Source organism: Grammomys surdaster, unplaced genomic scaffold (genome assembly GCF_004785775.1).
Source record: "Grammomys surdaster isolate TR1022 unplaced genomic scaffold, NIH_TR_1.0 130, whole genome shotgun sequence".
Classification (NCBI taxonomy): Eukaryota; Metazoa; Chordata; class Mammalia; order Rodentia; family Muridae; genus Grammomys; species Grammomys surdaster.
This window is the reverse complement of record NW_021604588.1, coordinates 6,547,970-6,564,009: the sequence shown is the minus strand read 5'-3', so window position 1 is coordinate 6,564,009 and position 16,040 is coordinate 6,547,970. Positions and strand designations below refer to the sequence as shown.

The window sequence follows — 16,040 nt, the reverse complement described above, 5'->3', positions numbered from 1 at the left end:
TTGACTATATTGGACCCTAGAAAGTCAGATAATTTAAATCTTTGTTATGAAAAGGTAATTACTACAGCCTCTGACTGCTTAATTTTGTGATTTGTATTTTCCTTGTTATTTTTGAAGAAAACATTCTTAATCAAATGTTTAAAATATTATTAAACCCTATCATATCCTGCTTTTTGATAAACAAGAATAATAGCCCTGTCCCAAAAATAATCTATTGTGCTCATTAAAGACAACACCACAGAGTCTGAACTTTTAACAATATCCTGCCTGTGCAGACATCACATGTCGTGTAACAGAGAAACCACTTAGAGGGTAGCAATAGCTGCTTTCTCCCTGCCCGCTACATCATGACAAACAGACTTTCAAGACCTTAACTTCCATGGTTGGCCTGTTTAATAGCTTAGTTGCTGTGTCATCTGCATTCTGACAGTTCTCTAGACTTGGGTAAAAGTAAGCATGGGTGTATTCGTAATTTCTCACTGAAATATTATAATAATTTGGTCCTTAAAAGTTGCACTTGGTCTTACTTTTTCTTCATTATATTCATGCTTGCAGAATTAATATATCTTCATTCTTTTTGGAAGCTGAGACCAAGATATTTCAACTAACCTCCTTCTGGAAGCTTTTCCTGGCATTCTAGATGTCTCTTATTATTCTGAAACTTTAATTTAGTATGGTTATTCAGCTTATTTTGAATATGAATTTTTATTTTATTCATTAATTTTTAAAGGGGAAACATTTAAACTAAATAATGATAAGTTTTGGAAGCTGTTTGTTTATTTTCTATTCTTTGTTCCCCTTTGGAACTGTTTTTTTTTTCTCCTTGTTTTAAGTACCAACTTCATTGTGGTATATAATATTGCTCTGTGACTAAAGAAAAAAAAATACCATATAGAGGCAAAAACTGTGCTTATAGGTTTGTCTCTTTTTTTGTTACCTAAATCTGAGCAGGTAATGGAGAGTGAAGAATTCATGTTACTTCCGGCCAACCAACTCATTGATATAATATCTAGTGATGAGCTCAATGTTCGGAGTGAAGAGCAAGTGTTCAATGCGGTGATGGCCTGGGTCAAATACAGTATTCAGGAAAGACGTCCTCAGTTACCCCAGGTAAGAGGCGAAATGCTTCTCTAAGAAATCCTTTTTACCAGAAGAAAAAGTAGGCACTGTCTTGCAGAAACAAAACAGGTCGTGACTCTCCTTATAAACCTTTGACTTACATGTGATTGCTTATTGTTGTGAACTTATTCTGTTTGAACTGTTACACAATTTAGAAATCATATAAGATCACAAAAGAAAACAAGAGTGCGTCTGCTCCCATAGCTTGGAAGTCCTACCACACTTTGAACAGGATGAACTGAGGCTGAGTGGTCACTAAGTGACGTGTTTAAGATCATTCTGGTCATAGCTGTAAATTGTCTCCTTATCCAGAGGAGATGCATTCCAAGACACCTAAGAGATGCCTAAAACCCCTCTATGTACTATGTTTTTTTCAGTATATATATTCTGTGATAAAGTTTATTTACAAATTAGGTCCAGTAATGATTAACAGTAATTAATTATAAGCAGAATTTTTATAGTACTATACTGTAGTAAACGTTACTTGGGACTTACTTATTTTTATTTCTGAAAATTTTCATTTATTGTCTGACTAAAGTTGATGACCAATAACTGACAACACAAAAAGCAAAACTGAAGATAAGGGGGAAGTATTTTGTTTATATTTATTTATTTTATTATTTTCTATGTATGAATGTTTGCCTGCTTGTATGTATGTATGTACATCACATGTGTGCCTGGTGCCCATAAAGGTCAGAATAGGGCTTTGGATTCCCTGGGACTGGAGTTACAGACAGTTGTGAGCTGTCATGTGGATGCTAGGAGTTATGACCAGGTCCTCTGCACGGCCCACAAGTACTTGTAACTGCTAAACCACGTCTCTAGCCCTAGAAAGTATATTCTTTAGCAGTCTAACAGGATATACTAGTCAATGAACTTGAGTCCAATTATAGAGGAGCTCATAACGTTGTAAGCTAAAAGTAGCACTGGAAAGTGATAGGAGCATGCTTTAGTTTTGTAACCAGTCTACAGTATAGAATCGATAGAATACATTTTAGATTTACTCTTTATGCTTTCCACCTTCCTTTATGTCCAGATAGATCCCCAAACACTTGACTCCACAAGTCAGGAAGCATGAGTCATTACTCTCCCAACAAATTGTAATGGGAGCTCATGCCTTGATTGTATTTATTATCTCGTAGGTGCTGCAACATGTTCGCCTGCCTTTGCTTAGTCCCAAGTTCCTGGTGGGCACCGTAGGCTCTGACCCCCTCATTAAAAGTGATGAAGAATGCAGGTATGAGAGGGTGAGGAAAACCAGCAACTAAGCATTCCTGTGTTCCACTACTCTGCTTACTGGTATTGCTTCTAAAATATTGTATTTCATATGCCAAAACCAGGGTTTTCTTGTGGGCTAGGGTCAAGAGGAGAACGAGAGGACTGAATTTCCAGTATGTTGTTCTACTAGGAGTTTTCCTGGTTATTTTTTAATGTGTCGTGGTTATTGGAGTAGAAGTGGCATAAAGTAGATTTCTAAGTTTTGATGCAAGTTTCCCTTTGCAGAGTTAATCCTCTATGATTATTTTTCTGGGAATAAATTAAATAAGACTGTGTGTCTGTTAATGAGCCTTTCTCACTGATACACAATGTCTCACTGAGGAACAGGGTAGTTTTACTTTGAAGATTGTAAACAGAGTTGAAGCCCTGCCCTCCCACAGGAGCACTGGCAGGCCACTGATAGAGCTAAATGAAAGCATTTCTCAACAGTATTTAGAGGAAAGCTGGCCGCTTTACTCTTTTCTTGCTGAGATTAAAGGCGAATGCCACCACTGCCCAACTAAGATTTGTTTTCAAATCTGAAACCTTTTGGCATTTTAATGACCTTCCCATCAACTAGTATATTCTAAATATACTATAAGTAAAATATATAAGTTAGAGAGTCAGTTCTAGTCGATACTCAGAACTACTGGAATTACACTGTCCTTTGTGCCTCCTCTTGATAATAAAAAAGTTGGAATTATCCCACATTCTAGTATATAGGTAGGGATATAAATCCACTGCATTTTCTTCTGTGACCTCAAGCTTGCCTTCAATGGAAGTGCAACATTTGGGATTATATTTGTCTTTTAAATGTGAAAAAGTGTGTGTTCGGATGAGGAGTGGTAGTAAGATGGCTCAGTGGATGAAGTAGCTTGCCACCGTGCCTGGCAGCTTTCGTTCAATCCAAAATCCCACATGGTAGAAGGGAACCAACTCCTGCAGATTCATGCTGTGACACTCGAATCTTATACACATAAATAAATGTTAAATACAATACAAAACAACAACAACAAAACCTTCTAAATTGATGAAAAGCAGGACAGAATAGACCACTAGCAATCAGTTCTCCTAACTATGTGAATACCGGAAGGGAAAACATATAAATTATACAGGCTGAAATACGAAGAAATAATACAGGGCTGCCCCTCCCCTAATTAAGCATTAATCAGATATTATTGATGATTCTGACATGGAAAGTAAACTACTTGTGAAGTCACTTTTGAACAAAGTTGACTCCTGGTACCCTGCCCTACCCTTAGCACTTGGCAAGCCACTTACTGTGTGCTACCCTTCCTTCATCTGTACAGTGAAGATAAAAACAGTACCTATTTGGCAGGGCTATTAACTACATAAATGTGTATATTAAGAGCTTAAAACAGAAGCCAGAAGGTAGCAGTATTGTCACTGTTAATTTGTGTTGGATGCTCAGTGTTATCTGTGCCACAAGTACCCTGATAGAGGAGAAGCTGACGGAGGAAACCATTCTGCCAAGTTTAGGGAGCCAGAAAAAACCTCTTGATCTTTAGTTTGACTTTTTTTTTTTAATTTCTGTTTTATTTTCTGTTTATTTTGTTTGTAGGGTAAATAAATTAGGAGAAAAATACATTTTAAGGTTATGCCTAGCACTGGTCATGTATGGATACATTACTCAGTGTAGTGTAAGTAATAAGAAATTAGAGCAGCTGAGTGTACATTTGCAGTTGAAGTATAACAGAGTAATATAATGTACATTAATCAGGCACTACTCACCAAAAAGATTCATATACAAAGTACCATACTATGTATAATCTATAGGCTGTTCTCTTGAAGGAACATTGAAAAATTTTTGTTCATGCCAGTAGTCTAGTTACATTAAGCCATTCATATGATACTAGATAGTACCTTAGTATTCAGTGACCTCAAATATTATTTGGCCCAGATACCTACAGCCCTTTCTGACGTGGTCCTTACTGATATTGAAGAACCTAATAAAACTTATTAGAAAATAGTGACTGTGTAAGCTGGTAATCAAGTTAGAACTCTGGGGGGTGAGGGTTAAGATATTGTCTGCTCTAAGATTGGTGAGCTTAAAATTTGCACTCAGATATGAAGTTAGGATAGAAATGCCAGTCAACTCAGAATTCATAATATGATTTGTGTCATGGTTTTCATATTTGTGCCAATTTTTGTACTGACTGGCATCAAGGATTTGGTTTGATTTGGGCTTGTTTCCTTTTGCCAACATTTGTTTTCTTACACCATGTAGAGACTTGGACTGTTTTTCAGTCATTTGGAATAAGTACAACATTTCTTTTCTACAGAGACTTGGTAGATGAGGCTAAAAACTACCTCCTGTTGCCTCAAGAACGACCACTAATGCAAGGACCAAGGACAAGGCCACGGAAACCTATCCGATGTGGAGAAGTGCTCTTCGCAGGTCTCAACCTTTCTTATTTGTTTTATTTAGGTTTTTGTTTGTTTGTTTGTTTTTTGTTGTTTTGGGTGGGTTTTTTTTTTGAGATAGAATTTTATTGTGTAGCCCAAGCTGTCTAGGAATTTTCCATGTAGTACAGGCGGCCTTAAACTCATAATCCTCCCACTTCAGCTTCCTAGTACTAGAATTTTAGGAATAATATAACACATGCCCTATAAAGGCTTGACTTAAATTTTAGTATACTGTGATTAAACCAAATATCTTCTTACTATTTGGATCATCATTTAGATTGCTGTGATACTTGCTATCATAAGAGTCACATAGTGAGTCAACAGTGCTGTTCTTTAAAATAGTACTCTGAAAATCCCATCTAAGACCATCACACAATGTATGTTTGTAGCATGCATTTTTAATCGCTGTACAAGTTATATAAATCTACATAGCAAGTCACTTCAGAGTTACATGGAGTTGCCAAAAACATTATCTTATATTAAAAGACTTTCCAGGCTCTTTTGAAGTTGGTTGAATTCAAGACAACCTAAACATACTGTTTTACTGCTACCGTTGCCCCAGTGTAGGGCCATTTTAGAATTTAAGGTGTTTTCTTTAATATTGAAATTCCTTGTATGTGCTCAGTTATGGAATTTACACTTAAGCAAATTACTGTACACACATTTGTTATTCTCTAATACATGATGACTCTTCTGATTTAAATGAATTAATAAGAAAGTAGAATTATATCACATTGAGATTTGAAATAAAGAAAGTGAATGTTTAGGTCTGTCTAGAAGATGATTAATATTAATTGCACTTTTAATGTGGCTCAGGAATCATTTAACACCATGTAGAAACTAGTAGATTCAAAGTTTTTTAGACTTAAAATAACCTTGGTTGTTTTTGTTTTTTAAAGCTTTAGAATCACTCTTGTTTATATTGAAGTGGACATGATTTGAAAGAAAAACAAATTTATCATTATATGCCATTACCACATATTTTCCCCCAGTGGTCGTTTAGGAAAGGATGATGGAACTTGACTTGGCAGTTATTCTAACTCTTACTCTGTGTATTAGCCTACCCAGGCTCCCATAACAGAATGCTGTAGACTGGGTAGTTCAGAGAAAAGAAATGCGTGTTCTCATAGTTCTGGAGACTGGGATCCGAGATCAAGATACTTTTCAGTTACTTTTGCTGACTTTTGGTGACTGTAACTTGCCCTTGACTTGCTTCTACGTGCGCTTGGTTAGTCAGAGCATGGAGTCACAGTGAGGTTAGCAGTCTGCCTCAGGACAGGTGTTGTCTTAACTATTTCTGTTGCTCCTAGTTGGTGGTTGGTGCAGTGGAGATGCCATTTCCAGTGTTGAACGCTATGATCCCCAGACCAATGAGTGGCGAATGGTAGCTTCAATGAGTAAAAGGCGATGTGGAGTCGGGGTCAGTGTTCTTGATGACCTGCTATATGCAGTAGGCGGCCATGATGGATCCTCATATCTCAATAGTGTTGAAAGGTAAGGTTAATTTGAAAAAAATCCCTATTGTCTCTGTGATTTTGTTTGAGGTATTAATTATGAAACATGTGACTTACTAATTTAGTGGTACATCTGTGATACCAATTAACAGTCTAGACTTCTTAGCATGGTGTAGAAGATATGATCTGATTTTTGCCAGTTTCTCTGGTCTCTTCCCCACTGGACACAGTCATTCTCTAAGCATGCCACTGCAGATCCAGCAAGCTGCCTGCAGCGCCTTGGGCATACTGTCTTCCTTCTCCTCCCGCCCCTGCATGTATGCGTACTGTTCTTCCCACTGTGGAATATCTGTGCCCCTTAAGGCTTACAAGACTTAAAATGTTACTTCCTGCTTAAAGCCTTCTCTGACCACAGATGAGTTACTTGTTCCTCTGCTCTTTCATAAGTATTTTAAGCATGATTGTGTGTACTGTGCTATCCAATTGTTAACGTACCTGACAAACTGGAAGTTACAGTGAGGGATTTTTTTCTTTTAAGATCCTTGTTGCCACATATTCTCTTTCATTAAGTCATGTTGATCTGTAGTGATGTTGATCTGTAGTGATTGTCATAGTTCCGTAGCATGTCTGTAAAAGTTGTATATCCAGTTCTGAACATTGGTTCTAGATATGGCATAGGTTTAAAAAAAAAAAAACCAGACAAACAAGAACAGAAGGGTTAGCTCTATAGATTGTGGCGGGAGGAATGTCTGGGAGAATGGCACCTAGACGTCAATCAGTGTGCTGAATAAAGTACAAATGACTTAATACTTGTAGCTTAACAATTAAGTCAATATATATATATCAAAATATCTAAAATGTAGCTAAGGTGGTACACAGAGACAAAAATGAACAATATATTAGACACATTTGGAAATAAGAAAAGAGAAAGTAAGCGAGGTGGGCGAGGTGCACACGCCTGTGATCCCAGCACTTGGGAGGCTGAAGCAGGAGAGCGGAGGGTCACAAGGTTGAGGCCATTCCAAGCTACATAGTGAGACCAAGCTACATAGTCTCACAGAGGAAAAAGAAAGAAAACTGTGCTTTTAGATCAAGAAGTTATAAAGAGCAACTAAATCTAGAGAAATAAGGAAAAACAAGGAGGAAAGAAAAAGTAATGAAAATTTAAAAAGTAAAAATAGATAGAACTACAAAGGGGGAGCAACTTGGTTGTCTTTTGCTTTTTGTCTTTTGCTTTTGCTTTTTTTTTTTCCAGTGGTTAAGGGGTCTTGCACATGCTAGATAAGCACTCTACTGTTGAGCTATATGCTCAGCCATGTAACTCTGTTCCTAATTATCAAAGTATCAGAAACAACCTAAGAATGTATCCATAAGAATGTGATTAAGGGACTGGAAGGATGTGACTCAATTTCCTGCACCCATGCTGAGAATGCTCACCCTCACACCTGTCTCTAACCTCAGGTTCAGGAGCTCCAGCACCTCTCCTGGCCTCTGTGGGTATTGTACTCATAAGCACATATACACACATGTATGTATGTATGTATATGTATATACACATATATATTTATATTTATACATATATATACAGATATATATTTTTTAAAAAATAAGATCAAACAGTGCATGGTATATTACAATATAACAAAATAGCTCAAAGGAAAAAAAGCTACAATTTTATTAATGAAAAGAGATCTCAAAATATATCAAAGGAGAAAACTGTACCATATGGCATTTATATAAATAAAACATTTTTCATTTAAATAATGCAGATGTGAATAATATTTTATTACAAAGGTTTGAGGGAAATTTGCCAAATCCCAATTGTAAAAGACCAGAATTGAGGTGGGATTCTGCAGCATTCTGACTTTTTTTTTAAAGGGAAAAGCATATTTAAAATAAATATTAAAAATAAATTTTAAAAGATACATTAGGCAGGGCTGTAGGTCTGTAGCAGTACAGTTACTATCATATAGTCCCTCAGTTCAGCCCCCATTCATATGCTTTGATTGTTAATCAACCTGTGTTTGAGGAAAAGAACAACCCTTAAATAGAAACATATGCTTATATGTTTGAAATATTAGAAGCACAGCCAAGCTTTACCATGTAACATAAACTCTTACTGTGTTCTTTGCAGATATGACCCCAAAACAAACCAGTGGAGCAGTGATGTGGCCCCTACAAGCACCTGCAGGACGAGCGTTGGAGTGGCAGTCCTTGGAGGCTTTCTCTATGCTGTGGGTGGGCAGGATGGTGTCTCTTGCCTCAATATAGTTGAGAGGTGATTTCGTTTTAATCAAAGTAATTTTCAGTTCTTTTTAATGGACATACAGAGTTCTTTTTGCATTTTCATATAGCCCTTAATGGTATAGAATTAACAGTAAGAGAGAGGGAGGGGTCAGAAGGTGACTTTATGGGATTGATTCTCTCCTTCTAGTATTTTATAGCCCCCCTCATCTATTCTTTAATTGATAAAAGTACATTTGTGGTGAACATGATGTATTTAACTATTTAAACCACATAGAATGACTAAGGCAGACTAATTAGCTGATTATTACCCTACATACTTTGGGAATTTCTGTGAAAACAGTTTTCACCAAATTTTCAAATGTATGACATAATAACACTCATTGTGCTGTACTTTAGATTTCCTGAACGTATCAGCATCTCTCTGATCCTGCCCACCCCTCACCCAGCCCACTGAGAGTAGAGTCCTCTATTGTTTGTTTCTATAAATTAGGCTAATTTTAGATTCCATCTTCAAGATCAAATGGTATTTTTCTTCATGTGTCTGACTTATTTCTCTTAACAAAATGTCTCCCCATATTCATCCTGTTGTCACAAATGTCAAATATTGTCAAATGTCAAATGTCAATTTTTTTTTAAAAGCTGAATAGTAGATGTATATGACTCTGTGTGTGTGTGTGTGTGTGTGTGTGTGTGTGTGTGTGTGTGTGTGTGCGCGCGCGTCCTTTTTCTCAAGCTATGGCAGATGTGTGTGTCCGTTCTATCTCTTGTGATTTCAGGCCTGTAAACACTGCTTGGGCAGTAAAAATATGTTTCCCTCCCTACAGGTATGATCCAAAGGAGAACAAGTGGACCCGGGTGGCTTCTATGAGCACTAGAAGGCTAGGCGTGGCTGTGGCTGTGTTGGGAGGATTCTTATACGCTGTAGGTGGCTCTGATGGCACGTCTCCACTCAACACAGGTCAGTCCCTCAACATCAGTCTGAGGTCCACACAGCACATTCTCCTTGGGGGAATCCCTCTGCACTAAGTATCAAAAGCTCAGGTTATTCTATAACTTTCAGTATAACATCTTTATTCATTCTTGAAGAATTTCATGCACGATATTTTATTATATTCATCCTCCTACTCCTCTCAGATCCACCCCCACCTCCCCATCCAGTCCTAATTTCATTTGTCCTCTTTTTCTTTCTTTCCTTTTTTTTTTTAGTAAACCACTGAATCTAAGTTGTGCTACTCATATACTCATAAATGTATTCTATATCTTTTTAAAGAAAATGTTTTAATTTTCTCTCTAGGAAAATGTAACTCATAACTTCTAATATGTTCCCCAAAGTTTTCTTTCTCTATTTACTTTATAAGCTGCTAGAAACTTGCAGTGGATTTTTAAAGTCTGGGGCTGCAGAGATGACTCAGTGGTTAAGAGCACTTGGTTAAGAGCACTTCTTATTCAGTTCCTAGCACCCACATAGTGACTTACAGCCGTCTGTAACTCCAGCCCCAAGGGTTCTACTGAAGACACCAGGCACACACATATGCATACGTGAGGGCAAAACATTTAGACATAAAATAGATAAATAAATAAACACAAAAACAATAGGGCCACAATTTAAAAAACAAAACTCTGCTTTATAAAAAAGTGAGTTCCCTACCTCCCATAATCACCACCTCCCCTCAGTAAAAGAGAATTCTTTAAATATAAGAATAAGTAAAACCTTAGAACTACAAGCTTCTTTGCCTTTTCTATCTAGACCAGCGGTTCTCAAACTTCCTAATACAACAATCCTTTAATACAGTTCCTCATGTTGTAGTGACCCCCCAACTATAAAATCAATTAGTTGCTACTTCATAACTGTTATGAATCACAATGTAAATGTCTGACATGTGACCCCCCCACCCCAAAGGGCTCATTAACCACAGGGTGAGAATCACTGGTCTAGACATAATAGGTATTTTTATCTAAGGATACTGTCAGTGACACACCATGAGATTCATTGTTATGTATCTTCAGTGGCTCAGAAGACACTAGGCAAACTAGGCATGGGAGAGCACTTGGGAGACAAGGACAGAAGAATCATGAGTTTGAGGCTGTGCTACATAGTGAGTTCTAGACTAGTACCACAGAGCAAGACTCCATCTAAAAAGAAGAGCAAAACATGAATAAATAATCAAATAAATTATATGAGGGAAATAGAAGTATAAAAGCTCTCTAATTATAACAATAAATTTTTAGTACTAAACTGTTCTTTTAAGTCATAATCAAGTTCTACCCTATTAGAAGATAGAGTGCATATAATTAGTTATGTAGCCACAACTAGAAGTTAACACATGCCCTTTCCTCAGAAGATGACTGTAGGAAACTGGTTCCTGGTCAGATTATTTACTGCAGCTTGAGTGGCTCTGAAGGAGGAAGCAGGTACGTGCTCACTGACTGATCTTTCTTTCCACTGCAGTGGAGCGCTACAATCCTCAGGAAAACAGATGGCACACCATAGCGCCTATGGGGACCCGAAGGAAACACCTAGGTTGTGCAGTGTACCAGGACATGATCTATGCTGTGGGAGGGAGAGACGACACTACAGAGCTTAGCAGTGCTGAGAGATACAACCCCAGAACTAACCAGTGGTCTCCCGTGGTGGCCATGACATCCCGCAGGAGTGGAGTAAGTGCCAGCTACTGGGAGCTTTTAGCTTTGCAAGCAAGCACTGAGAGAGGGTGTGCAAAAGGAATTCTCTAAACTGTAAACTGTGCTAGGATGCTGCAAGGTGAAGTGCTGATGTCCATGTGCTGTGTTTCCAGTCTCAGCTGTCAAGATGCTTAAAGGCAAAACAGGAGAAAAAAACAAAACCCAAAAGCTTGTATTTCTTTTGATTGCTTTTAACTCCAGTAGCTAAATATTTTCTATCCATTCATACATATAATTGTATAAGCTATTTTTTTTTAATTTATCTTTTACCAGCTACTTCTCTGGATGGTATCTTTCCTATATTATCCCCTATTTAACTTCTGTATATAATAGCACTAACTATTCCTGTGTGGTATTTCTAGCTAATTTCTTCAAGTAGAGTTTGTATACTGATACAAACAATAAAACATATCTGGCCCTTCTACAAGTCTTCCAAAGATGGTTTGGGTCTGCCCCATCTATAATGTAGGCCACATCTGGCTAACCTGTTGTCATGGTCTTAACCATGAATGGATGACTGGTCACTAAGAGATGTCCAAAATGGAACATGAAATTCACCTTCGGGAATGTTTGTCTCAATGAAACCTAACCTATTAAGCATTGATTATGGAAGGAGTCTGTCAGTGTAGAACTCAAAGAAAGAGAAGCAAACTGCACCTAGAGACTCCCTAATCTGAGGATTAAAAGGAACAAATTCTGGTTTCATGTACATCAAGGGGTCTCACTGAAAGGCACCATCAAGTGGAAGAGTCACTTACGTGTCTCGATTTATTACTGAGAAGTAACAGGCTTTCAGATAGATCTTTGTTATTCTCACTGTCCATTTGATTACATTTTCACTCATTTAGAAGGCAAAATGTCTACAGGATTCTTGTCATGGAGCTCTCAGTCTGGTGAAGGAGACTGGAATGTTTGCAGTGTCTACAGTATGATGTGCTGTGGAGTGCTGTATGTGACGGAAGGATGTGGGAGAATGGGCTTAGTGCACATGAGTTACTCAATCTGTATACTGTTTCAGAGATAACAGTTACTCCAGTGGTATGAGAGCATGGAGAGCATTGGGAGAGGGGGAAATGTAGGCGGTAAGGCCAGATTTCTGAAAACCTGAGTAACATTACAGACCTAAAACCTGTCTTAGGCAGAATGGAGGCTTAGAAGTTTCTGAACAGGAGTTATATGTTTATGTTTGTGTTTTTAATAATATTTTAGTAGCAGTTTAGATAGTGGATTAGTGTGGGCAAACCAGAAATGAGAGTAGTTTGGAGGTTCTTGTTCATACTGAATGAATGGTTTTCTACATTTTACAAATGCATCTGACTCTTTGTGTGTACATATTAATAAAATGCCTAATTTAATGGTTCCTGCTACTTTTTCTCCCTGACGTCATGTAAATTGGAATGTAAGAGATTTGAGTAATCTACCTAGAAACTGTGTGACATTTCCCCGTGGTTTTCTCAGTTCTCCAGCATCCACTGTGCTGCTGTTTGTTCTTACAGGTGGGCCTGGCCGTGGTCAATGGACAGCTCATGGCAGTAGGGGGTTTCGATGGCACAACGTACTTGAAGACCATTGAAGTGTTTGACCCAGATGCCAATACGTGGAGGTAACCTTTAGACTTCCAAGTCTTCATTCCTAACTTGAAGTCATGGGTTTGAGAAAGATCATGACCACCAAAAGAGAGATGCCCAATGTACTAACATCCTCATGTGGTTTCCTGAAGGGAGTGGAAGTAACCCAGATATGGTGATGCATTTTAACTTGGTTGTTCTAAAGTATCTGATAAAACTATTCCTAAGTTCTTCTAATAACCATCTCATTTTATATTAAGTAGAGGTGAGAAAAACAACAAAGAGTGTCCTTTCTATCCCATCATACCCTGCTGGGGAAACCAATGCACCAAGAAAATCAAAGTGTGCATAAATAAGCTAGGCCATGATTAGACTCAGAGCCAGCTGCGTATACAAGTTCTTGTTTCTTCGAGAAGCTTTCTTTCTTTGTAAGGAATAAAATGTAGTTACTTTCAAAACACTATTTTGAAACTTATTTCTCCTTTAGCTTTTAAAAGTATATTAAGATAGATTCTTCTGGTTAGAAATCTGCCATATTTTAAAGTTCATTTTTAGATAGGAAGCTACATCTTATTTTTGAGAGGTTAACTATGTTAAACTTCATTTTATAGATTTAATTTTATGTTGTTTTTAAATTCTCAGGGACAGGGTTGGGCATAGTGGTAGAGTTGATGCCTCACTGGGTGAGAGCCTGGGCTCACCCTCTAGCACTCTGCACATCCCACGATCCCTGGTGTCAGATGCTAGACAAGTGTCCCTACAGTTCCTCTCACGGAGATTGAAATAACTGTCTCGGGATTCTGTGTATAGCTGAGTAGTCACAATACTAAAGTCAGTAACATAGAGCTTTTTGCTCCAACATTACATTTTTCATGACGATGTTTATCTGATTTCCTGAGTGTTCTGGTCCCTGAGGAAACAAAAGTGAAGACAGATTCCTTGCAGTCCCAGTGTTGGCACTGTAGAGTCATGCTAGATGGAAGTGCTATGTGATTAGAAGACAGGGAGGTGTGTCTGTCTGAAGAGTGGCCAGGGAAGCCTTGCTAAACCGCTAAATGGGTAAAGGACAGAGAAGAGCAGGTTTGCACAAAGAAAAGCTCTCACTCATGGAAAGTTTACTTCTTTATACAGTTCTCTTTCTTCCTTCCTTCCTTCCTTCCTTCCTTCCTTCCTTCCTTCCTTCCTTTCTTTCTTTCTTTCTTTCTTATTTTCTTTCAGAGAGGAATTTAGAGTAAGCATAATTAAAGAAATAGCTACAACTACTTCTATCTCATAATCACTATAATTTATATATGGACTTGTCAGTAACTGTCATTAAAATTAGTAATGTGTGGTGAACAATATTCATGAAGGTCCTAAAAATCATCGATAGATAATATAATGTAATCTGTAATATATACGTACATCTATAATCTAAAAACTTTTTTGTTGGTTTGGGTTTTTTGTTTGTTTATTTTGTTTCATTTTTTGATATAGGGTTTCTCTGTATAACCCTGGCTGTCCTGGAACTCACTCTGTAGACCAAGCTGACCTCAAACTCAGAAATCCACCTGTCTCTGCCTCCTAAGTGCTAGGTTAAAGGTCTGTGTTCTATGCCTATCCCAAACTTAATAACTTTGGTTTGGGCTTTGGCAGTTTGAAGCAGGGTTTCACTATAGGCCAAGCTAACCTTGAACTTACTCTGCAGCCCAGGCTGCCCTGGAAGTCACAGCAATCCTACTCTGTCTCCTGAGTGCTGAGATTACAAGCATGGGGCACTATGCTTGGTGGTGGTGGTGGTGGTGGTGGTGGTGGTGGTGGTAGTGGTGGTGGTGGTGGTTTTGTTTGTTGTTTGGTTTTTGATTGTTTGTTTTGCTTTTTAAGAAAGTAGCCCTCTATAGCCCAGGTTGGCCTAGTACTATGTAGGTCAAGGCTAGTTTTAAGCTAAGATAATCATCTTGCCTCATCCTTCCATGTTTGGTGACTACAGGTATGTATTACCATACCTGGTCCATATCCCAAATCAATTTTATTTCATTGTTGAATGAGGAGCTAGTATTTTTTTCCCTGAAAGTCTTTAACTTTGAAGATGATGTTGTTCATGTACCACAAACTAAATGTTACTATATAGCTGGTATTACTATATAAATGGTATTGTATAGACAAGGGAATAAAAACAAATAGCTGATGGGCTGGGAAGAAAGCAGGTGGTAGAGTGCTTGCTTCTGCAAGCATGAAAACTTGATTTTAACCCACAGAACCCACATAAAAAGCCAAACATGGTGGCTCACATCTGTAATAGCAAAGCTGGGGAGATAGAGACAAAGCAGATCCCTGGGGTCCCTGGCCAGGCAGCCAAGCCTGCTTGTTGGGTTCCAGGCCACCAAAAACCCTGTCTCAACAAACAAACAAAATGGATGTCTTCTGAAGAATGACATCTAGGGTGACCTCTGGTCTCCAATCTTATGTGCACTTGCACACAGTATATAGATACACAAAAAGAAAGGAAAAGAGAGAGAGAGGGAGGGAGGGAAGGAGGGATGGAGGGAGGGAAGGAGGGAGGGAAGGAGGGAGGGAAGAGAGGGAGGGAGGAAAGAGGAACAGAAGGGGAAACTGAGCAGCTTGGTGTGGTGCTCCTCCCTACAATCCCAGCCCTTTAGAAGCTGAGGCATGATTTTGAAGCAAGCAGGGCTGGAGTGAGAACAGTTCAAAAATCAAATAGAAAAATCAAGTAAAAATAATTAAGGCAAGTACAGTGGTGCATACCTATAATACCAGCACCTCCACAGCTATGGACCTAGGAAGATCATAGCAAGAGAAATAAGACATTAATTAAGAATTGATGGGGAGTGGGTGGTGGGAACATCCTTGTGGAGACGGGGATAGAGAGGAGATATGGGATGTGGAACAGTTGGAGGGTGGACGGGGGTTATGGGAAATAAAATCTGTAGTCTAAGTAAATAAATAAATAAAAGATTAAATTAAAAAAAATTAATAATTGAGAAAGTTTTAGGCAAGGAGAAAATATGTCTGGGAAAATAGATAGCCAGGCATAAAATTAGACACAAAAATGTGGAACATAATATTTTGTGTTTTAGAAGCCTGGCTAGGTGCAAAGCTCTAGTGTAAAAGGGCAGGCCAGCCTCTCTGACCTAGCTTTTCAGTGAGTCTGACTTCCTTCTGCTACTTGCCTGTGTTCCATTTGCTGCTGACTGTGGAAGAGTTACAAGAAGCTCAAAATGCTGTGACTGGTGCCTCCATTTATAAGGAGCAGTGCTTTTTCCAGTTTGAAAATATGCCTTGCCGG

General features: G+C 38.2%; 1 protein-coding gene across 1 annotated transcript in view; it reads left to right on the top strand.

The window, feature by feature from the left end:
* Klhl20 (kelch like family member 20) overlaps positions 1 to 16,040 on the top strand; it is a 44,800-nt gene that overhangs the window by 28,189 nt on the left and 571 nt on the right. The window contains exons 4-11 of the mRNA XM_028759965.1: positions 952 to 1,110; positions 2,262 to 2,356; positions 4,680 to 4,795; positions 6,114 to 6,297; positions 8,392 to 8,535; positions 9,329 to 9,462; positions 10,954 to 11,162; positions 12,683 to 12,789. Coding sequence (XP_028615798.1) covers positions 952 to 1,110; positions 2,262 to 2,356; positions 4,680 to 4,795; positions 6,114 to 6,297; positions 8,392 to 8,535; positions 9,329 to 9,462; positions 10,954 to 11,162; positions 12,683 to 12,789 — 1,148 coding nt within the window. The remainder of the gene's footprint in view (positions 1 to 951; positions 1,111 to 2,261; positions 2,357 to 4,679; positions 4,796 to 6,113; positions 6,298 to 8,391; positions 8,536 to 9,328; positions 9,463 to 10,953; positions 11,163 to 12,682; positions 12,790 to 16,040) is intronic.